This window comes from Cephus cinctus, unplaced genomic scaffold, assembly GCF_000341935.2.
Source record: "Cephus cinctus unplaced genomic scaffold, Ccin1 Ccin1_scaffold0160, whole genome shotgun sequence".
In the NCBI taxonomy this organism is placed as follows: Eukaryota; Metazoa; Arthropoda; class Insecta; order Hymenoptera; family Cephidae; genus Cephus; species Cephus cinctus.
In genome coordinates, this window is record NW_014332886.1 from 1,555,826 (window position 1) to 1,578,460 (window position 22,635).

A 22,635-nucleotide genomic window follows, 5' to 3' on the forward strand; every position below is an offset into this window, starting at 1 on the left:
ATGACATTTTATAAAATATTCTTAGGGTAGCGAAGCGATGGTTAATAAAGCAGCGGTAGACATTCCAGAAATAATTTTCAACTGAATTGATTTCGCGTGACCTTTACGAAATTGGTTTTGACATGGGGTTTCACACCCGTGTACCGCAGGGAAATGAAATTACACATGATTTTCTGGTACTCCCGGGGCCTTTAGAGAGTCTATATCTGTGCTAATGTCCTTGTAAAATTGCAAGTCCAACCTATATATATATATATATACATATATGTTTATCTATATGTATACACATATATCATCTAACCCATCTGTATCATCAAACAGTAAACAGAACTCCTAGGATGCATGAAAATCCAAAAGTTTCAACATTTTAATACTTACGAAGAGGTTATTTTTACCATGTGTTCTCTATATTACATCACCGTCTATAAAAGGATAGCACACATCTCGTTTGACTAGTATCAAATTTGATACTCGCCTAATCCACTACGTGAATGATGGCATTCCAACTAGTAAGGGTTGTCACTCTCGAGTAATCTCAAATGGAACAGAATCAAAATACGAAAAGTTCAATGCAAATTTTTACTAGAAATAAAAAATACACCGCAAACTCCGTAAATACGGTCTCTAGTCGCGACGAAGAAAACTGGACGATTCAATAAGACAGTGAAGATGCATCGATGTTTGTTGTGGCCCTTTTGACACTTTCAATTTGTCAAGAAAAATCGACAGTGTCTCAGCTCTATAGTCTGTGGCTGCGTGTATCGATTGGGGACGCCGTCCGCTGACAGAAGTAGCCTACATTCGACCCCTTCCTTTCCCTTTAGCCAACATTTCCCTCCGCTAGTCTCAAAACCTCGAGTCCTCATTCAACATTCCCCTCCTGAGCCCATCGTCAACTTCCCGGAGGTTTACCCGCGATAAATGGAATTCACGTTGAGGGTCTGGTAGAGCCAGCACGGCGCGCACACGCTTTCCGAGTTTCAGGAACGTATTGAAAATACTTGGTACCCTTGTCTTCAAGAGTTGACAATTTAGGGTAGCCTTCCATTGAGGGAATGAGGGACTTAAATTTCGTTAAGTAATAGACCTTCTTAACAGGTACAAAAAAGATGTTCGTGACTCACGGAAGGTACAAGTTGCGAAACAGAATGTTCCTCAGTACATATTAAGATTTATTTCAGTAAAATGTTTTAAAGGTACCTTCTTTGGTAATTTGAGGGATCAGTATGTCGTATATACTTTCAATGATAATATATTTAGTATTTATTTATTGTAAAATTTTATTTTCAGTCATTTATAGTACAACGAAATTTACTAATTTCTATTTATGTAGTGTCAATAAAAAAGATAAATGTTGCTAAGAGACTACCAAGTATTATTTCTATACAATTATTACAAAATTATTCGTTAAATGCTATTGAAGATTGTATAAAAGAACATGAGTATACTTTGTATTGGAGTGTATATTTCAACAAATTCATTGACAAACACTTTTAATTAATTGTGATAGTAACAATTCAATAAGAGAGTATGAAAATAAGGGAAGAATTAACGTAACGTAAATTTAATCCTGCATGTTGCTAGAGCTGCAGGGTAGGAGTGGATCCGTGTCACGAATGCGCGCGTCTATCCCTCTTTGCCTTCGGTTAACTGAATGCAGTTCACCGTCACTTTGCAACCCGTTCAGACGCCATTCAGATGCGTCCAATGCAACTTCGCGGTGCAAGGTACCCGATGATACAAGAGTCTTACATTGTGTTATCGCGTTATTTCCGTCAATCACAAAACTATAGTTAGAGCAATTATCCTCGAGAACCATAGCAGAGCATTCAGTATTGCCAAATAAAAATTTAAAAATCCATTTCAAGGGAGAATTTGAGTCATACAAATATTCCTATACTCATAACGGAGAAAATTTTATAATTAATCACATACAAAGAACGTATATAAAAAAAGTATGAAGCTGTGAACTTTTAGTATAACGAAATAATGCAAATGAAAAAAAAATATTTCTTTTCAAAAGTTATTATAGTACAATTTATTCAAACTCCTGTCACACTGATCAAGATCTCGTATATTTGACTTGACATATCACGTGCTGCCTCTGACGTATAAAAAAGTCACTAGCGTCCTTAAAAGATCCATAAATATCATAGAGATGCACTTATTCCCGCGCGAGATAACCTCACAAAGAAAATACAAAAGTTTTTCGTGTCGTGGTTACTTACAAGTGTTTTATTTCTGTACAGCAAAGCGTGGCCAGAGAAAATAAGAAGAAGAGAAGCGTGGGCAATAGGACGACTACAGATGTTGGAGTCCCATCGATAAATGTTTCCAGCACGACTAAGTACAGGATAAAGAGAAAACAGAATACGTCGTGACATCTCACGAATCTTTAAGAAAGATCATTTAATCGCATTGCTGATGATTGCTTGTGTGACTCGTCTCTGTGCGACAAGTTCTAGTTTGCTACATCACAGAACGCATCTCGTCTTTGAAGGTTTTGAGGTAAGTGGCAAAGTGTCGTTCGTAGGCTATGTTCGTTACGCAAAAAGAAACGCCTACGCACCACCTGAGTATGGCTTTACCGCGTCCCACGCAGCTGACAAAGCTTTTACAAAACCTGTCATTCTCGCACGCGTTCTTCTTGACGTGTGCACTTCAGTTTCCTGCAAGTATATAATCGATATTGTTGTTTTCCCAAAGTTTTCAACATCGCGTTGGTTTACCACGCTTTTTCCGGTTCACGTAGAACTTAGAATGAACGTACTATGTGTTATGTGAATGAGAGTAATGTCGTGTAAGCTTTCTAAAGGATACTCGACTTCCTACTATGGACAATGGCTCTTTCTTGTTATATAGCTCACTTGCACTATGCTGTACTAACACCTTCTACAACTATAAGCGACTAACGAGTAAAATATGGTTTCGAGACAACACGCTCTTATGAGTTTCAACGTAAGAGCTCTTATGTATCACCTATATCTCATTTATTTGTGCATCGAGTATGGGTACTTTATTGATACTATGGTTCAATTTTTAGTAGGTATTAAAAGCTCTGTATATACAATCTTATATGATTTTTGTACGTTTGCTATATATGAATACAATTAGGCTTTATTTTATTCGTTGAAGGTACTGTTTTACTATATAGGATATATTATAATATGCGATATTCATAAAAATTTGAAAGTTTCATTACTCAAGTATAAAGAATTCACAGGTAGTTGTTTCTAATAAGGAACTAAAGCCAAGTATCCGGAAGAGAGAGAGAAGTATATCTATAGAATTCAAAGGTCTGTCGATGATTCCTATTCGTATACTATGGAAAGTATATAATGTGTGGGTTTTTAGAGTTTCTAAAGTAGATTTGTATATTTATTCTTGGCGAGCTATGAATCTCAAAGCTGGTCTAGAGTCTAGACTCAACGTATTAGCCAGATCATCGCAAGCTCATAGATAACTTCTTTCAATGACTGCTTATGTAAACTAAAATGCCATGAGCTTCCGGCTGAGTTTGAAAAAGCTATTGAAAAAAATGAGGCACCAGGGATGAAATCAGGTTTGGTAAAAGCTCTGTCGGTCCGGGTAGCCCACCGCCCACGCAAATTCGTGCGAAGGCCAATCGCAGCGCCCATTTTACGCAAGTGTGCGCGTACCCTCGAAAAGCTCTGCCGATGAATGGAGCTCCCGACGGCGAGGCCAGAGCAAACTCAGTCAGTAGCACAGCCGCCCTTCGATTTGTGGCTTCGCGCGAGTTTACGCGTTTATTTAAATTTTTTTCTTTGTCCATGATTATAAACGCATTGGCGGCATTAGAATACTTTTTAGCATTAGACGTTTAGGGAATTAATTAATTTTTTGTCCACTTGTAGTAATCAAACATTTCATATCGGATCAATGGGAGGATTTTCTAAAGGTCTTTATTATGCATAAATTCAAATTTTGACAAATCACTGCAATTTTTTACTGTAACTTATGATTTACGTTGACTGATATATAGAATCATGAAAATCTTTTTAACGGCGTAAATACAAAATGTTAAAAAAATTTTTTAAGGGAATTAATTGACTTTATTATTTTTACCCTTAATTTTGTGTTCTATTTATTTGTATGTGTTATTTCGTAAAATCACTTGTTCTTTTCAATCTCGGGAATGACTTATTGAATAGAAGTAGAATAAATCTACATTTTACGTACAATATCGAAATATTCAAAGGAAGTGGTTTAGAAATTTTGCCTATATCTAAAATATATGTTTATTCGTAAATATAAGGAATGTGAGACTTAGGGTGTTTCTAAAGTTATATAAAATCCAGATGTATTCACTGTATTAAAAAAAAATTTACACTAAAAACCTTGACATAATTAAATATATACTCGAGTATAAAGTATTCGTGTGCGCCTTATATACGCATAGAAAAGGAAGTATTTAATAAAATACTCAATGAAGAGAAACCCGCTTAAAATGTAACTAACTTCGTAATTACATAATAGTACATTTCCGTTAATATATATCGGTCGTGCGTAAAGAAAGCACAAGATCGTGAAAAAATTATGTACCGAGAAAAAAAACTAAGATTAAACGAATGAGGGGATTGGTTAAAAATAACCCACGCCTGGGATATATCTTACACTTGAGTTACTCCAAACTCGAAAATTTGCCGTTTCTAACAATTAATTGACTTGATTCGCTAAATCATTGTGATATATTCGAGCCGAGAATCAGGCAGGCGAACGCTGCGAATTGTGTACACTATAATGCAATCGAGACTAACACCCTGTGGGAGAAATCGAATCAAAGAATTGACAGCGATCATGACAATATAAATAAATTAATAAATAAAAGAAGAATACCACCACGACATGTGGCAGGCTTGGACGTATGGAGTCTTTCCTGTTCTGTGAATCATCGCGATATTTTCGAGTATACATTCGGGTTTATACTCACGAATTGGATCTGAAAAGAGTCAGCCAGACGAGTTGCGTTAACGAATACAAAGAAATGGCTTGAACCGTTGAAAGAGAAAGTAATAGTCCTTTGGTAAAAATTATTCTTAACAATTTGTATCGAAAAAAGGGACGTGCAAGAATTCAACGAAATATGTGGCAATGCATGGACGCCGTTCTGTTTCATGGTAATATACTAATTATCAACCATATGCTATATTTACGCAAAATAAAATAACGCTGCTAACAAGCTTCCCGCATCGACAATTTATTGCTAATGGTATCGCTTGTTACTAATAGCTAAGAAAACTTTTTTATGATGTATCTAGTTCATAGTCGTTTGGTTAATATCAGCGTTGAATATTCGTTCAATTTATCAAATGGAAGGAGCTGTAATTAATATATCATTAAGCTTACTTTTTTGGAGAATTCCTGGATGTACACATTCGTAATGATGAACAGCGTACTAGTTACTTGATAAAAGATAGTTCGTTTATTACGTCATTTTTATTTGGTAGCCTTTGGAGAGATACTCTATGACCTGAATGATAATTATAAGAGAATTAAAAGATACGTAAATACTCTTTCTGAATTTACTGATATGATTACGTATACTTTACGATTATGTTCTATGTCCATCATAAATCCCAAAGAGAGTGAACGTAGATAGTTGCATGTGTTTTCCTCTCATCCCTCGTGAGAATGTCCCGCCAAATAGTAGGAGGTGATGCTAAAGAAGTGACGCGATTGGCTATTGCAGAGCCCATGGAGGCATACGATTGGTTGATGCATTTTCCCATCCCCACTTCGATTCCCAGCACGAAACGACTATCCAGCCGAGCAGTATAGAGCCGAGCCGAGTCAAGCCGAACAGTTCGAATGAAATTCTCACCCAGATAAGTTGGGTCGGTATTCATCGTCAATATGGCGGTCTCGTTGCCTTTACGACCGCTAGTTTCAAATGGAAGGATACACTTGATCTTCAAGCAAGCTGTTCTAGCGATATTAGTGCACGCGTTTATAGCTAAAGGTATTGTGGACTGTAGGAATATTTATTATTTCAAATTGATATTCAGTTGATATTGTTTCCCTCTTGTGTGCGTGTTTTTATTCCTGCGCAAGTCCCATCTGCTACTGGAAAACAGGATGTAGTCCGTTTCGTGTTGGTTCTCTGTATGCGCGTGAGGATATCGTGTGTAGACAGTGTGTAGGCGTGTTTGTGACTCGTCCGATGCTATTAAATCCACTTGGCAGGTGCATTGCTCTCATTGGTGCAGCTGCATCTCCTCAGCTTCCTCGCTTCACGGGTTTTCCGTTCATAAAATGAATCTAATGTTTACTTCCTGTATTGTGATTAGAAGGAGATCGGCGTATCTCGTCTCTTCCCTTATATTACTTGTCACCCTTCCGTTTCCTGGACTTGTGAGCTATGAGTGTTACTCTCCAAGAAATGTTAATCAGACATCGCTATGTGAACCTTGAGAGATCCCGGTGTAGCTATCTATCACGAGCAATGAGACCTTGAGGGAAATTGAAAGAGATAGAAACTGTTTCCAAGGTCGAGATAAACGTTGAATATGAAAATTTTGAATGTGATTGCGTCCAAACAAATGATCTAACGAATATTAACGTTTACTACGTAATTATGTTTGTCGAACGATTGCACGAATTTCATTGAAAGTTTATTTATGGACGAGTGATAGCACGAATGATTCAGGAGCTGCCTTGGGAGATAACTTATTTTTTTGCTATTGAGGGATGATAAGATTTATTTGTCTTAGTTCAATTTAAGACTTTTAAAAGAGTTGATAATGTGTAATTGTAAGTACTAGTGCTATTGATATTGGAGAAATAATAGTTACTCTATTTTTTCCATTTTGTTTTACAATATTTTATAAATCAATTAAAATTTTTATTGAATTTAAGAAAATGGTTTTTTCCATAATTTTATGCTTTTTTTTAACTTGAACATACTTATACATCTTAAAAAGATCATGTAAAATGCTATTTATTACCAAAAATGAATTTGAAAAATAAATTATAATTATTGTTACAGGAGGCACAGGGACTCCTCTAACCCGTCATTATATAAGCGATGCCAATCATTATGACATTTCAAATGACAATGATGATGACAGTACTAGCTCTTTGGAAACATTCTACCTAATTGGTGAGCAAAGGTGGCGTATAGATACTGTACTGCCAGTTTCCTTGCTGCCAGCTACCGAGGGGATGTCTGTTCGGTCCCATCACAGGTAATTATTTAATTTGATGAAAATATTAAAACAAAGTATGCAGAGTTCTATAAAATATATCCTAACCAACTTTCTAAATTAATTTCTGTCTCCAGGATCCGGCAGTCCTCAACAGGACTGGACGATGCTGGAATGGATCTACAAGTGGCACAACTTGGTGCCCGTGCTAGTCAGGAAGTCAGTTCTACCACTACTCTATCATGGATGGATTGGCAACTGCCACTCTTTGTAGTACTGTGTGCCATTGCTGGTGCTATTTTCTTCACTTTCCTGGTAATATTAATATTTCATAACAGTAGTATAAACACATCATATATGCATGCAATCAAGTTTGCATCCTGTTTATATGGAAATATATTATTGTGAAGTGTCATGTTAAATTAATAGATCTTGTTATGGCTGCGGAAGCAAATGTCGTGTGAAAAGGATACAGAAGATGGTGATAGGCGTGGTCTGGTGGAAGAAGGTGCAGTGTGCCCTCCAGAGAAATTAACAAAAGAATCTAAGGATCCTGTTGAAGCACAGTGGGTCTGTCAGCCTATTATGAAACCGCCTGTCTCAGTACAACCGATTCGACCAATTACACATTCATCTGCATTACCCGAGGTAATTTCCTTTTAAACGATTTGCAAATTTGATTATATCAAATATCCTTTAATATTTATTCACATCATTTTTCTTGTAGATAATGACCGTGACAACGCCGGAACGTAGACCTGAATCTATACGCATAAAAGCTAAGGGACTTCTGGAACGACGTGGTTCTAGTGCAAGCTTGACGATAGAATTGGCACCAGCACCCGATAGTCCACCACATATAGTAACTCCAACTCGTGAGTGCACAGCCGAGGAATTTCTTTTGAGTGCTGGAAACGTCTTATCACGAGCTCAGCTTCACAAGATCATCAGAGATCCAGTATCGTTGCATAAGGAATTTTGGGAAGTTCCACTAAATCTTCCGGACAAGGTGGACATCTGTGGATCTGGTATAAAAAATCGCTATTGTTCCATATTACCAAATCCTCAATCAAGAGTCATCCTGCCAGGATCGGACGACCCTCTCGCTAGCTACATTAACGCTAACTATATTCGCGTGAGTAACATGAGAGTTTCTGTTAATTTTAGTATTCTATTATATCTTTTATTAAAAGTGTAATAATATCTATGTAAAATATCATAGGGATATGATGGTCAGGATGCGCGCTATATTGCGACGCAAGGTCCTTTGGCTCATACGATATCTGATTTCTGGCGGATGGTCTGGGCTGAAAGGGTTCCAGCAATTGTCATGATGACGAGATTACACGAAGCTGCGAAAACTAAGTGCGACGCCTATTTCCCGTTGGATATTAACAGTCGGATACAAGCTGGACCTTTTACTGTGATTGTTACATCCATGGAAAATAAGGATGGATACACAATCAGAGATTTAGAACTTAGGTTCGAAGGAGAAAGACGAAATGTACAACATTACTGGTAACTACCTCTTATTTTATTACGTTTGGAAGTATAAGTAATTAGAAATCAAAATTTTAATAACTACTTTCGTTTTCTCTACTTTAACAGGTATGATACGTGGCCGGATCATGCCGTGCCTCAAGCAGCTGGAGCGTTAGTTGGCCTAGCAGCAGAAGTGAATTCCTTGCCAGGACCTATAATCGTACACTGTAGTGCAGGCATAGGAAGAACAGGATGCTTCATAGCGTTAGCAACAGGAATGGTTCAGCTTCTGAGAGACGGAAACGTCGACGTATTGGGTATCTTATGTCAAATGAGGTAAGCATTAATTATTCCAAATATATAGTGGTTTAAGGGGCAAGTTTCTAAGTGATCAAAATTTTATATTCAATTCATTTATAATATTTATAATTTTTAAATTAGGTACGATCGTGGTGGCATGGTTCAAACAGCAGAACAGTATGAATTCGTACACAGAGCACTTTGTCTGTTCGAAAAGACGCTTGAAAATACGACGCCTACGACAGGTGATTGAAAGACAATTGCATGAAAAGCATAATCTCAAGGACAGATCATCCTTATTTCCAACCGATTCGATGTCGCTGGACGAATCATCGATAATACCTGGTGCAAAGAACTTGTCGACAAAAAAGATAAATTACAATTGATGTTACGAGATCACAAAAAGAAAGGAACTCTTGTCAAATCCGTGAGTCTAATGAGTCAAGTCTCACCTATCAAGCTGCCATAACTAATACTGCCACGATGAATGGTTGACATTTAAAATCAAAGTCATGAAGCTCAAAAGAGAGGACAGGAAACATATAAACGACTGGCCCTGTGGAGTATATTTTTCGGCGGACCTTATTTTCAAGTCCAATCAAACAGTTTGTCAAGAAATGGGCAAAATAGACTTGTGTCATTTGGTCGATAAGAATCTCGACTTTGAGAGTGAAGCGTAAGGAGGAAGAGTATAGCTTTTATATTGCGTTGCTTTATGGAAATGCTTCTTTGCTAACGGCGCTGCAGAAAAAATATCTCACTTAGTGCGCGAGGAACATTCTTGTTTCTTGTGCTCGCGACAGCGAAGGCAGTGTCGATTTTTACATGGAAATTCATAGTCGGATGATCTTGTGAACTTCGTTTCATGTGAAAACAGGTGTGTTAATTATATTCTTGAATTATTTGTCGGTTGTCTTATGGGAGAATTTTAGAGTTTACAATAGAGCATTCAAGCAATTTTCATGTAGCTCTGCAATATATATCTATATATATATATATATAGTATATTATGATGCATATAGAAAGATTCACTGGGTTGCCCAGGAGTATAGAGGATTTGTATAGTTGATTGTCAACTGTAGCCAAGTGTGACAACTATTTTGTTTGAATACTGTATGAGCGAATGAGGTATAGCAAGAATAACTGGATTTAAGAATGGATGCTTTAACAATTTGGGACCCATGAAGATTATACATTTCTATCCTGATTCCAGTTCCTAATTACTCTTTGGTTTTTTGAAGATTAATTATTAAACATTATTCTCTTGATCTTTAATTAATTTATTGACAAAGACTGAATGCGAGTAGTACAATATTACGATTACTTTATTACGCGTTAAAGATTGTATGTAAGTTAGATCGAACTGAAAATGCCATGCTTAAGTAGATTAAAAGACAAATTAATTAATTTAACATTACGATGTCGCTGAGAGGGACGTTGATTATTGGGATTACATAATTCACATAAGTCATTTAAACTATTGAAACTCCCTGCGAAATTATTCGTAATCTCAAGCGTAATATTATAATACACAAAATGAAGTATAAACAAAAAATATATGAAATTAGTAGTCAAGTACGTATAGATACGAATTCAGTGAATATGCCACCGTTGCGAAGTTTCATTTTACAAATCAGTTTGCGTCGTAAATTTGCGAGCTTTTTTTATATATATATAATATGATCTGTACATTTTCTCCTTTTTTCCATCTTATTCAAATTAAAAACCGTTCTCATTGACTGATAGCGGTAATAGACGACACCAAAGTCAAGTAGTTTAACGGTCAGTAATGTTCTATGGTCTTGCATCTCCAAGATATAATGAAAGTTACAGTCTCGTTACGAATCTAATTACATTTCTCCGGGGACTATCCTTTTAAAGTACCTAAGTCATATACTGTCTCAGAAATATGAGTATCTATAGACGTGTAGCGACAATGTTTGTAGCTCTGTAATAGCGATGTTGCTACATACGCACTACATTGCCCAAAGACCTTGTGAAATTGGTCACAGTGGTATATAACATGTTTCATGTAAAACGACCGATACATCTAGACTTATATTTGACTGCTTGCCAATATCTTGTAATTACTTGCCGAAAAGATGGTCAAGTACTGGAAAAGTATGAATGACACGATATGCCTTAATACATTTAGTACTTGACATAATACTGGTACATCAAGAGTTTTGCGGCTTTATTATAAGCCTCTAATTTGATAATCAGACATTGTAATCAAATTTATCTATGATTTTGGTATAATGTTTTTTTTATTTTTTTTTTATTGCATCGCAAAGCACTGGTGCTAATTTGATTTATATTGTATTTCGATAGGCGATGCGTATCTACTGTATTATGCTGCAGACTCTTCGAATTTTGTGGAAGTTGCAAAGTGCTGTAGAAATGAAACAGAAATTGCAAAAAAAAATGAATTACATCTGGATAATGAAACAGTAAATGTTTCAACTATATAAAATTTTCAAACAGTTTCGCTCTTTACCTTCGAGTCGCATACAATTTCTTGGATTATCCGCACGTGCCTAAATAATGTCACACTCTTAAGGGGATTGGGGTTTCGCATTACTGTGGAAGTAAAGTGTAAGAAAAAATTTGAAATAGTATAATTTGCCAGAGATTCTTTCCGTAAGCAAAGTTAACGACACATTCTGCGCGGTAACCCTGATTTTTATATCACTTTCGCAATGACTAATCCAAAACTGAAGAAAACAAGTTTTGGATCAATCATTGCGAGAGTGGTATCGAAATTGGATTTAAAAAATCTCCGAAAAATTCTGATACTTTTTTTTTTATGTCCGAAAACCGTACAATGCCATTAATGCTCCCCAGTCCCATTAATGAAATCAAAAGCTATTGTTCACTTCAACTTCGTGCGCAGAAATATGTTATTTTCGCTTTTATTTATCCATCTGTGCTACGTTTTACAGCGCGTTAATATGCTTAGTTTGGAATGGCGTGAATGTAATTACATGGTGAGCGAAAGTTTGTGATATACATACGTGTGTATATAATAATATATATATATGCATATACAGAGAGCGAAATATATTTAAGAGAGTATGTATTTGTGTAAATGAATTGAGAGTAAAGTATTTATGAATGCGCGAAGCCACAAACCACAGTAAAATAAAGTAATAACTACAGTATAATGAAAATGAAATAATTTTAGTAACCCCTTGGTGTTCAATTGTACTTATGTGACGTAAATAAATGTTTATTGTATCCAAGTATTGTCTATTTATTTATACATCTATTTAAGAATTATGCAGTAATGTATTTTACACATGATCAACTTTTGCATCTCAAATATTACAAATTAATTATTATAGCCTTGTTTAGATCTTAACTTATATTAACGACTGTCTTTTATCATTGTACTCTCGTAAGAAGATGAGAAGTAGATCTACGTATGTTGAAGTCTAGGAAATCTGCATGAGCATAGTCATTGTCATCTGTGCATATAGAGAACGTAATCATTTTCAACGTGTGCTAATGTTATTTCCAACCAGGGACCGTAATGATAACTGAAATCGAAATGGATAACCGATAATAATCGGAAAAATAAAGAACCAAAACGATAACTATTAACCGAAATTTCATAAATATTATACCTAAAATCGCAACGAAAACGTGAAATTGTTATGTGGAAAACTGAAACCGTCGAGTATAGCGTCAAGTACAGGCAACTGGCTGTATGTACAGGGCACGGATCGTTCAAAAATGACAGCCTGTCGTTTACCCAACGAAAAAATTACTTTACATTAATATTAACTAAACCGGTTTTAGACCGTCGTGTGAACATAATCAAGCACTTCAGTGCTCTTTAGGCGAATTCGAACCATCGCGCTCCTTCTACGTGACCAACTACATCGGACGCCATCTACCTCCGTCGATAAATTTCCTCGGGAGATATGAAAAACATTACAGTACGTCTGAACTTTTTTTTTCTGACACAAGTGTGTCCGAGAATGAACCGAGACAATGCGTTGTAAGTTAATACTTTAAAGGATACTTTTTGATCCAAACGTGCAGTTTACAATATAACATTTTCAGTCCTGTCACAGGTATCTATGTTCGAAAATAAATCATATTGCTACGTTTGCAATTGGTCCAAGAGAAATTCAAATTTTACTTGTTATATAAAGATGCTTTAATAAAATAGGGAACCAATTGAGATGCAAAATGGAGTAAATTGATAGCAATTAATTTATTAAGAAAATTATATGAAAATCTGCTCGGGTTTTTGGAATAGCAATACAGTTTTTAAAAAACATAAGGAGCATTTAAGGATTCATTTTTAGGCATTGGAAACATATACATTTTTATCTTTCGACGCAACTTCCCGACAGTCGGTGTTAGTTTTGTTTCCAACATAATCGAGTATTACCATATGACGGTATAACGACTGATACGTGTCAGCGAAAATTTCCATTACCCATTACTAATGAGACAGTAGAAAAAACGAAATACTTTAAATAATAAATAAAACCTTATAAAAATGCACAAAAAATAAGTATAAATATGCAGTAGTGATACATTGTTCACGATGAGCATTGTCATTTAGGAAGTCTGTAGAACTATGAGATCATACGGTTGAATTTAAAAGAAAATGCACCAAACTTCTAAACTTCCATAAATCCTTATTATTCTAATGCAATAAAATGAAAAAAAAAGTCTTGAATTAAGTTGAAATTAATTCCAGGATAAATTTCCAGAATATCGAACGTGTCATAAAGAATATAACATAACGTAACAACAGTCAGCTCACTGGCGCCATCTCGTAATATAAATCTGATGACGGATTTTTTCAGAACAAATCTGTCTGTCATAGAACCTACGAAGCCGATCAAAAGGAGGTCTACCTGCTCCTGCGATACCGATGACACCAGGTTAACCGGTTCCCGTACTTCACCAAGTCGAATACACCAGTGGAAGCAGTGTGAACCGAACACGCACACGCACGACGATCGAAATAATACTTGCGGATCACGTGATCGTCGTTCTCCGTGACGGACACAGAAGCGTAAGCGTGTACTCTGGTGTACTCTCGACGGAGTTTGCGAGTCCAAGTCCGTGCGCTAGGATTCTGACGTGCGATACCCGGGAGATTGTGTAGTTTTTTTAAATTATAAGTGAGATCGGACCGATGATGGTTCCTGCAGTGTTTATCTACGGAAACTCCTAGCAGTGGTGTGTATTCATAAAGGGTGAAAACTGGCTAGTGCCGGAGAACTTATAGAGTAAGATGTGGGTCGTAGCTGGTAACTTTGCTCAGAGACAAGATGGGGCCTGGTGAGGCCCGGAAGATCCTTGGGGCCCGATCGAAGGAGGCATGGATGTCATCGGGGATGGAGATGAGCAAACCCTCCAGGCTATTCTTGGTAAGTGGAATTAAATATGATATTAGAATACTTTGTTGTTTATAAGGTACCCGAATTGTTGACAGTTCATCTAATAGCTGAAAATCAGATTGCTTAGTGCACCTTGTGCAGTGTCGATACCCAAGAAAGTAATAAGTGCGTACATTGACCTTAGTTAACAGGCAACTGTTCTTTTTCGAGTCTCCTTGTGTATCGGCCATTCCGTCGCATCTGCTCGACCACGTTTGGGTTTGTAAACGAGTTTACACTTTAACTTGCGCTACTGGGTAATAGCGTTGCATTTTTCATTTGTGTGGAATTAATGATAAACTGAATCAGACATTTTTGAAACGGATAATTGGTCAGTTTTTTATATGTGAGAAAGAAAGTAGACGATAAATGAAATCTCAACTAAGTAACGGGATGTACGTGGCCACTGTCAAGGAAAGTGACATTTGAAAAATTGTTGAATAAACGGGATTTTTTGACGAGATACGACCTCGTTCCATAGATCTTTGACACGGATCTTGAAGGAACGTGACTCTTACGATTGAACAATTTATCCGTGTACGAATGAAGTAGAGAAACGGTCCAACTCCAATCAACAAATTAGAGGGAATCCTTAGCATGAAAGAGTATTACTGCGTATTCTAATAACAAGTTCTTCAATCCTTTCAAAGCACCATCATTGCGTGCGTATTTATTGCACGTATATACGTGCGTTTAGCCTACTTTGTCCAGGCGCGGACCCCCCACGCGTTGAAAAACTGTTCGCATTCCTGTTACGCGGTTCATTCGTAAACGTTGCACAGTTCCATTTCTTGTCAGCATCATAGAAGCTAATAAGTAAGCAAATTAACTGTGCACTACCGATGCTCACACCGAAACCTTTATGTCCACTTATATTTTGCATTGCGTTGTTTTGTGCCGTAATGTATCCGCAGTATTCAGAGTCGCCATCGAACCTCTTTCACTCTTGGAGAAGGTGAATCTTGTCAAATTCACGATAACCATTGTGCATGGTTACTTCTTGTTATGCATATATTTTGCATGATTTGGGAAGTTAATCCTTATGGGGGAGTAGAGCATCATTTACCGAACCGAAGGTCAATATAAGGTCTGTAGCTGGCTCCAAGAGAACGACAAAGTTTCTGGGATACGTAATTGAAGTAGTGAGGTTATGTTAGATCACGTCACAAATAATGAGGCTAATCTTGTGGAGGCCCAGTTATTTCTTTGGTCTTTTAACAGTGAGATTATCTACGTATATTATTTTTTAGTTGTTTATTATTTACGAATTTTATACATGCTGATAACTTTTAACTCACAGAGCATTGTTGTCTATTCTGTTTGGCTCTGTAACGGTACTTCCTGAATTTTGAAAAATATGGCCGCGCTTTGTCAGCAGAATGCTTTTACATATAATCTACGGAATTATTCATATTTAGCGACATCTCTCGTAGCTTGCTGTACGCGCGCTTCGTTTTTATTTATAATTGCCTGTGTAAACGTTACGTTTCTAATGTTAATCTTAGAAAATGTGTACTTACTTAATAATGTTTGTCTTCGAGTTGTTTGAGGTTGATTTGTTATTCGGTGATTTTATATTTTCATATTTCTTGCAATCGGATTTCTTATGTTGATTTTACTTCATATTTCGTCTCTCAATCTTTACTAGATTTTAAATTTAGAGGTAACTGGAGTAATTCTCTGATTACACATAATTATTTCTCATCTCCCTTTACAGTATGTAGAACTTATTTTTGCCTCAGTAATTCATACAATAGCTTGCTTAACGTGATACTTGGACCATGTTTTGTAACAGTTGAAATTTCGTGGAATAATTTCACCAATCGTTGCAGCTTTTTCTTATGTTTCAGTTGTGTATATTCTATTTCTGTTTATCCTTCAATCATAGCTAATGATAATATACGGAATGGATTTAAATTTATAAATAGCTACTTTATCTACATCGCTAAATCTGCCATTCTTGTACTTCGTTCTAACAAAGGATTGTAGGTCAGCTGCGAATTCTGATGTCGCGAATATTTTCCAATCACCTCCATTCAAAACGCAGTGCTTCCATTTCTTATCGCGGCGCACTTATAAATATTACAATAATAGTAAGGTAGCGTTTTCGTTTATAGGAGCAAACACGATATAAACACGAAAAGTCCACCTACATATCTGCGTAGCAATTAATGAACACGTCTGGATGTAGTTATCCCATCCTCAGTAACACGTATACGTTAAATGCGCGGAAAATACAATAATAAAAGTACAAATTATAACTGTAAAGTGATCGCTAACAACGTGGTTAAACACAAGCTATCAGAAATGCCCCCATTCGGATTTGGCATTTGGGTTCGCACTCCTATGAAAAATGACGTCACTCTACGCGTCACAAATTTCATATAGTCATTGAAGACGTTAAGTAACTAAACGCTTCTGAAAGGATCACGTGGTTGGCATGAACTCCTAATGAAAATTATATGAAATATGAAGAAAAAGACCTTACGTAGGAGTGTCTCTACAAAGTGAAAATAAACAGGACCAGATTCCTAATGGTAAGGAAATAAATAACGTGACGCAATAATCAGTAAGGTATAAGGTCTAGGAACAAGAATTTATTGTCTAGGAAATATATATTGCTACAGTCAGTAAATTTCTTTGTTGCCATCGTCTAACCTATGACCTCGTAAGTCTTGAGGATCCATTGAGCTACCCTGTAATTTTATAAGGTCGCTAGATTTCTATCCAGTTTCTGGAAAAGTCCGACGGTCGGCTGATGCAAGATAAGTCGAATCTGAAATGGCCAACTATGCCATAAGCATGACTAGTAGTAGTCACTGCTGGTTTCCCAAGTCTCCGTATAATAAATAATAACAAACAGTCTATTATCGCGAATGCTCCGGCTCGCATTACTTATCAGCGATCGTTTGACTTACAATAATAGGACCTAGTTTTCAAGATGGCCGGAGACGAAAGCTCGGCGCAAGTTCCGTTCGCGTGTTCCACCCTTGAAAGCCTATTGGCCAGGAGGGTTGCTTTCAAACCGCCTACACAGATGTATGGAGCATGCGCGTTTTCAATGAAATTACAAACTGAAATGTCAAGCGCTGACGTTTCCTCGTTTGGGAATCTTTATAAGGCTGTGAAACGATCGTAGAAAATAAAATGGCGAAAAAAAGAGAAAGGATACTTTTTGATCCAAACGTGCAGACGTTTTTGATGGTCAAGTTGGCAACGGTAACAGCTTCGTGACGACTCCTTGTATTTTTATTCCTTAACCTCCTTTACTGAATTTTCTGTTAGTATTTTACGTCAGACCTAATTGCAAGACGATTGGGGAATTACTGTGTTTCCGATAGACATGGAAACTTTAGCGACAGACCATTTTTACTCTTATTCGTTTAAACGAATCGATATAAAACTGCACGAGCCGCGAGGGTACCGAGTTCTTTCTTGACAGGGACGAAGATGCAGCACCCGCAAGGCCAGTCAAGAAATGTGAATTATTGCGAGCATAACTTCGTAATAATTATACGCCATTACTTATCACGATAACAGTCGAGGATTCATAATAATAATATCTACGACTTTCTACAGTCCAATCATTTTCCTTAATTCCTTCAAGAATTTATGAAGATTTCGCTAATCCGTTCATACTAAGGTACGAGACTGCGTCCAAAAAATCTTACAAGACACGTGGAATTTTTGTAACGTGACAGCGATAAAGATTTAAACTCTAACGGGTGACGTCGATATATGAAAAAATCAACCATCCAAAAAAATACTCGTATTACGTGCACGCATATTCGGTTCACATTCATACGTCCCTGACATATTTACACCATTTTTTCGCCGTACAATATGATCAGGACGATTTGGATTTGACACCTGATCCACGCAGGTTGTTTTAGGCACGCACGTACGCACGCACCTATCTGTTCACCCCTCCGATCTAAATAGGTAGTCCACCTATCAAAACGCATCTGCGTGAGAACCTGTTTGCAGGGGGGATGCGTATTATAAACGATGACGATAGCCCCCCCTCTCCCGACCCTTTCCCCCTCTGCTACGAACTTGGCTCAATCTCTACGACCGTACTCGAGAATGTGCGTCGTAAAAGGCCACGTGTAGCTTTATAGCGTTAGAAGTTTTACATACGGTCTGGGGGTTGGGGAGGGTTAGTCTTGCCAGGACTCGACCAGGGAATGAAGGGTGAAGATAGGGTGGTTTGTTTAATCGATGCCAACCCTATGATCCTGTTGTGTCCACCCTTACTTACTCTCACGAATTCCCCATCTACGGCATTCGACCCCTGACTTCGTCTTACATCCCCACCATGTTCTCGAAGTTACTGTAGCGCTGGCAATAAAATGCCGAAGTGCGTTTGCCACGAGGACAATTTTTAAGACAAGACGTCAAAGTTCTAATATCTTTTGCTCTGACTGTACGTTAATTCCAAGCGAACTGTAAGCTACGACTGTGCTCTTGTCACTTGCGCTTCATATGCTTGCAGAATATTTGGTACTTGACAGTTGGTGGCCGGGGAGGAGGGAAGGGGGGGGGGGTGATAACAATAATCATATCAAAGCTGTCTTTCTTTTCGCAAATAATTAATATCTCTTTTTTTTCATTTTGTTAAGAACGGTAATTCCTGCGATGTGGACTAATTGCCTGTAGTTAATTATTCGCTATATGTACCGGGTCTTTGTTTAATTTTTTTCTTCCTCCCCGTTGTGGCTCGTATTGCCAATATGGGATACTTAGATTGAATATCGCAACTGCTCGTATAAAATATTATTCTCACTCTGGTTATTTACATTTTCACTTCCGAGATATTTATTCGATTATACGTAAAGTCCGTTTGTTACGGACCTATCGGCTGGTATACGTAATCGGAGCTGCTACGACAATTTTATTATTCGGCGTTCATTTTACCGTGCAGGAAAGTCTCGTTGTTCGTCGTAAGGACTGTTTTTCAATCGATTATTATTTTATGCATCGTGCTTACGCCGGTTACTTTCGAATTACTGTTATTTTATTTTTTTTTAATGCGTATCAAAACGCTGTGGAGTTCTTTTACGTTGCTGTGTATTTGCCGGGTAAATTTAAAATCCATAACTACTGCGCCTGTAACGATTTTACGTTGATTTCAGCACAGTTCAAAGAAATCGTGTGCGCACCCATGAAATTCTTGCATACTCTTGAAACGGCTTGTATATATATATATTTGCTGGAACTCGTGGAGGAAAGTTCAGTTTGAATACCTGCGATTCAAAAAAGAAGCAACATGATATGTCAAGGCTGTCTACTGTCTTAGGGAAACAATCACCTTGAAAGTGCCAATGGGAGAATCGAACTGCATGTTCCTTTATGTATACACGAATTTCTTGACCACTTCCTTCTTAGATGAAAACAAAATCGACTCAACGAGAACGGGTTAGGAGAGACATTAGTTGAAGGAAAAATGAATAAAATCCAAAAGTAATATCTTCTTGGTGGTAACTTTTGGACTAATCGTCTTCCATAAAGTTATATAAATTATTACCTAGCTCTAAGCTTGATTATTCTAGTATCTGCATTTACGAGAATTTAAATTTAAAGAATTTCCAAATGTCGTATCAAGGTTAATTATTCAAGTTCAAATGACGACAGTGCTCTTGCGATAAGTTTATTATCGCGAATCTACTTTATTCTAGTTATAAAATCATTAATAGCAGAGGTATATTGCGACTTATGCAAAATTATTAAACTCACAGTCGCCTGTTATCGGAAACGCGTTAAATATTTTTCAAATAAATCCGTTTTTTTTTACAATGTTAACAACTTACGCTTTACACGCTCCCACGTGTGTCATGCTGGGGGAATTTCAGGCGTGACCATTTTTTCGTCAAAGGAATTTCGTTTTCTTCCATTTTCCCCAGCCAGAATAAATTATTCCACAATGACTTTTAAATATTTAACGAAACTGATGACTTCACTGATGTTCCTGCTACTTCGTTCAGGCTCCGCCGATATACTGGGATTTCTTTTTGGTATGAGGCACGATTATAAATCAGGCTCTATTATGAAATCATTACACGCACGCTTATATAGCGTATCAATTAATATTGAATTTAATTAACCTTAGTGATAAAGAGCGGGTAACTTTAAAATTAACAATCTATTTCGCTCTATTTTTCTTAAGACTCTAAGAGATGTCGACGCGCATCGTATAGTCACTGTCAAGTTGCATCTGTTTTCTAAGGAATTTACCGAGAACTTATCGAGTTCCATATATTCCTTATAATAGTCAATTGCGTTATGATCTGGCAGTGTTATAATTATTACCTGTGATTCGTATCAAAAATCGTGCACCTGCTGTGTTGCATTGACGAGCAATTTCGCGAAGCTTCTTGTCTAATTTTTCGTTGGAGAAAGTCTTTTGTAGATTTTACCGACGTCCTTATGGCCGGTAGTAAGAAACGAATGAACTTGAGTCTTGTGACTCGCCGGCTAAGAGCGGGAAACGCTCGGGATCGGCGAGGACTTCCTTTTTATAACGCAATCAAACGTAATTTATGATTAAATTGGGAAAGTTGAAGTGAAAAGATTTCGAAGTGTCCAATATAAACCATCCTGTAGTGCACAATAAAATAGCGTTATAGCTGTTTCCCTTTTTTGTCACTACAAAACACAGGACCTCAACGCAGAATTGTTGTACAGTATTATAACTTCCACTGAGAGTAATTTTTCTGTGAAATTCAACATTTACTTAATAATATATATTTTTGTAATATATTTTTCCATCGATCCTATCTCGATATTAGTATGGAAGGCGGCAAACCTACCTGCGTCCGTTTCGTTTCGTATGGCAGATTTCGCTTATTTGTCTGTCTTAGGTTACGTCATGTAAGGCGTTACCGAGGACTTCCGGGTTACAAGTCAAAATCATTATTAGCTGAGCGATAGGAGCGGCAGGATGGTTACACGTTAGAAAATCTGTTTTGGTTTTCTTTTATCGCTGATATCCAGAGCAATGAAATAGACAAGTATCGATATATGGACACAATGCATCTGGATTAATAAATACGTAGTTTCAAGAGCCTACATTCAAATCACTAGAAACAATGTCTAAAATCCACCTACCTTTCCGCATACCCACATCATTAATCCTAATGTGGAACGCACGCGGTACTCCCAGGTCTATTTGTGCTCAAGAAACATTCCAGCGCTGCTTAAAAAAAAAAATAAAGACATCAGGCTCGACTACTTTTTCTCTTTGATTCAAACGGATCTCTCCTGGCTATACCTCTTGAAATTACAAATTAGCGATTAACATAGGTAATACGTACACGTTTTGAAAGGATAGGAATTTTAAAAAATGTTTCCCTCTTATTGTCACTGAGCTAAGATCAAATCCAAAGTCTGGAGAGCGAATATCACATTAGCTTGATAGATTTGATCAATAGCCAGTGCTGAATGGTACGTTGTATAAAATTTACCTGATTTACGTAACGCCATTCGAAATGCGATTTCGCGTAATGTCTGCTGAGTCATTGTTCCTACTCACTGGCTGGTTCACCGTCTCTACATACATACATATGCACGTAACATGATACCACAAAAATCTTGTAACCTATTGTAATCTTTTTCCTCCATTCTACATGCATGTTATGGATCATACGTTTTAACCAGATATTACGTACAAACGTACAAACGGAATCTACTTCGTGCCTCAACGGCGCGCGTTGAGGCACGCATGCGCGATACGTGTATATACGTTCTGTCACGTTTCGGGATAAAAAATCTCAATTCTCCACTGTTATTGACGAATCTTTGGCGGGACTTGGAAGTAAGCACAGAATCTTGGCAATTTAATAACATTTTTCTTAACTGTCATGTCATATATGGTTATTGCACCATACGCGATGTCTTATATATGTAGATATGCCATGCCATGCGAGTTTGTTACGTGTTCTAGATTTTCAGTATAGATTGTTTATATGCAAGGGAGAGGATGTGTGGACTACTTGCGACTCCATAGGATCATTCACATCGCTGAAGCCTTCCATATGCGATGAGAAAAGTCGTTAAGCAAAGGAAGTCCGGAGTCTTCTTAAATGATTATTTAATTTTTCGCTCTGATTTCTATACGTACAGAACAGTGATTAATAATTTATAGAAATAAATGATGGAAATTAAAAATTTACATTTATTACGTGCCAATGACGTTTTGTATGGTACAAAAAGTTTTTTCGTATCACTGCGGATCTTTCATCGGGAAGTATTACACGGTATCTATTTATATATATTGTTCCTTTGTG

At 37.0% G+C, this 22,635-nt stretch overlaps 2 protein-coding genes and 1 long non-coding RNA gene across 7 annotated transcripts in view; 2 read left to right on the forward strand and 1 right to left on the reverse strand.

The window, feature by feature from the left end:
• Positions 1-1,600: 1,600 nt before the first annotated feature.
• Positions 1,601-12,187, forward strand: LOC107263633 (tyrosine-protein phosphatase non-receptor type 5). Of its 4 annotated transcripts, XM_015731053.2 has the most exons (9): positions 1,601-1,727; positions 2,250-2,508; positions 7,007-7,205; positions 7,301-7,478; positions 7,593-7,811; positions 7,891-8,298; positions 8,386-8,681; positions 8,772-8,981; positions 9,087-12,187. In XM_015731053.2, the coding sequence occupies exons 3-9, from the start codon at positions 7,183-7,185 to the stop codon at positions 9,196-9,198; spliced, it is 1,446 nt and encodes a 481-aa protein (XP_015586539.1). In that variant the 5' UTR covers positions 1,601-1,727; positions 2,250-2,508; positions 7,007-7,182; the 3' UTR covers positions 9,199-12,187. The 4 variants fall into 4 exon arrangements, with proteins under 4 accessions (XP_015586539.1, XP_015586538.1, XP_015586536.1 ...); XM_015731052.2 differs by lacking the exons at positions 1,601-1,727; positions 2,250-2,508 and adding an exon at positions 4,967-5,138; XM_015731050.2 differs by lacking the exons at positions 1,601-1,727; positions 2,250-2,508 and adding an exon at positions 5,832-5,980.
• On the reverse strand, positions 2,515-5,698 carry LOC112493787. Its single transcript, XR_003058515.1, has 3 exons — positions 5,571-5,698; positions 5,368-5,491; positions 2,515-2,669 (listed from the first exon to the last, which is right to left on the reverse strand). It is a non-coding gene; the product is annotated as an uncharacterized LOC112493787 (long non-coding RNA).
• A 1,591-nt stretch (positions 12,188-13,778) lies between the features above and the next one.
• Positions 13,779-22,635, forward strand: part of LOC107263631 (myelin regulatory factor-like protein) — a 36,137-nt gene continuing 27,280 nt past the window's right edge. For both annotated transcript variants that reach the window (XM_015731044.2, XM_015731045.2), the window contains exon 1: positions 13,779-14,341. In XM_015731044.2, the coding sequence (XP_015586530.1) occupies positions 14,293-14,341 (49 nt within the window). In that variant the 5' untranslated portion in view covers positions 13,779-14,292. The remainder of the gene's footprint in view (positions 14,342-22,635) is intronic.

Bases quoted from the DNA above. Each gene is read 5' to 3' on its own strand.
- LOC107263633 (XM_015731050.2), top strand. From the start codon at position 5,875: ATGGCGGTCTCGTTGCCTTTACGACCGCTAGTTTCAAATGGAAGGATA. The intron at 5,981-7,006 runs GTATTGTGGACT...TTATTGTTACAG, and splicing joins GCACGCGTTTATAGCTAAAG to GAGGCACAGGGACTCCTCTA. The intron at 8,299-8,385 runs GTGAGTAACATG...AAAATATCATAG, and splicing joins TTAACGCTAACTATATTCGC to GGATATGATGGTCAGGATGC.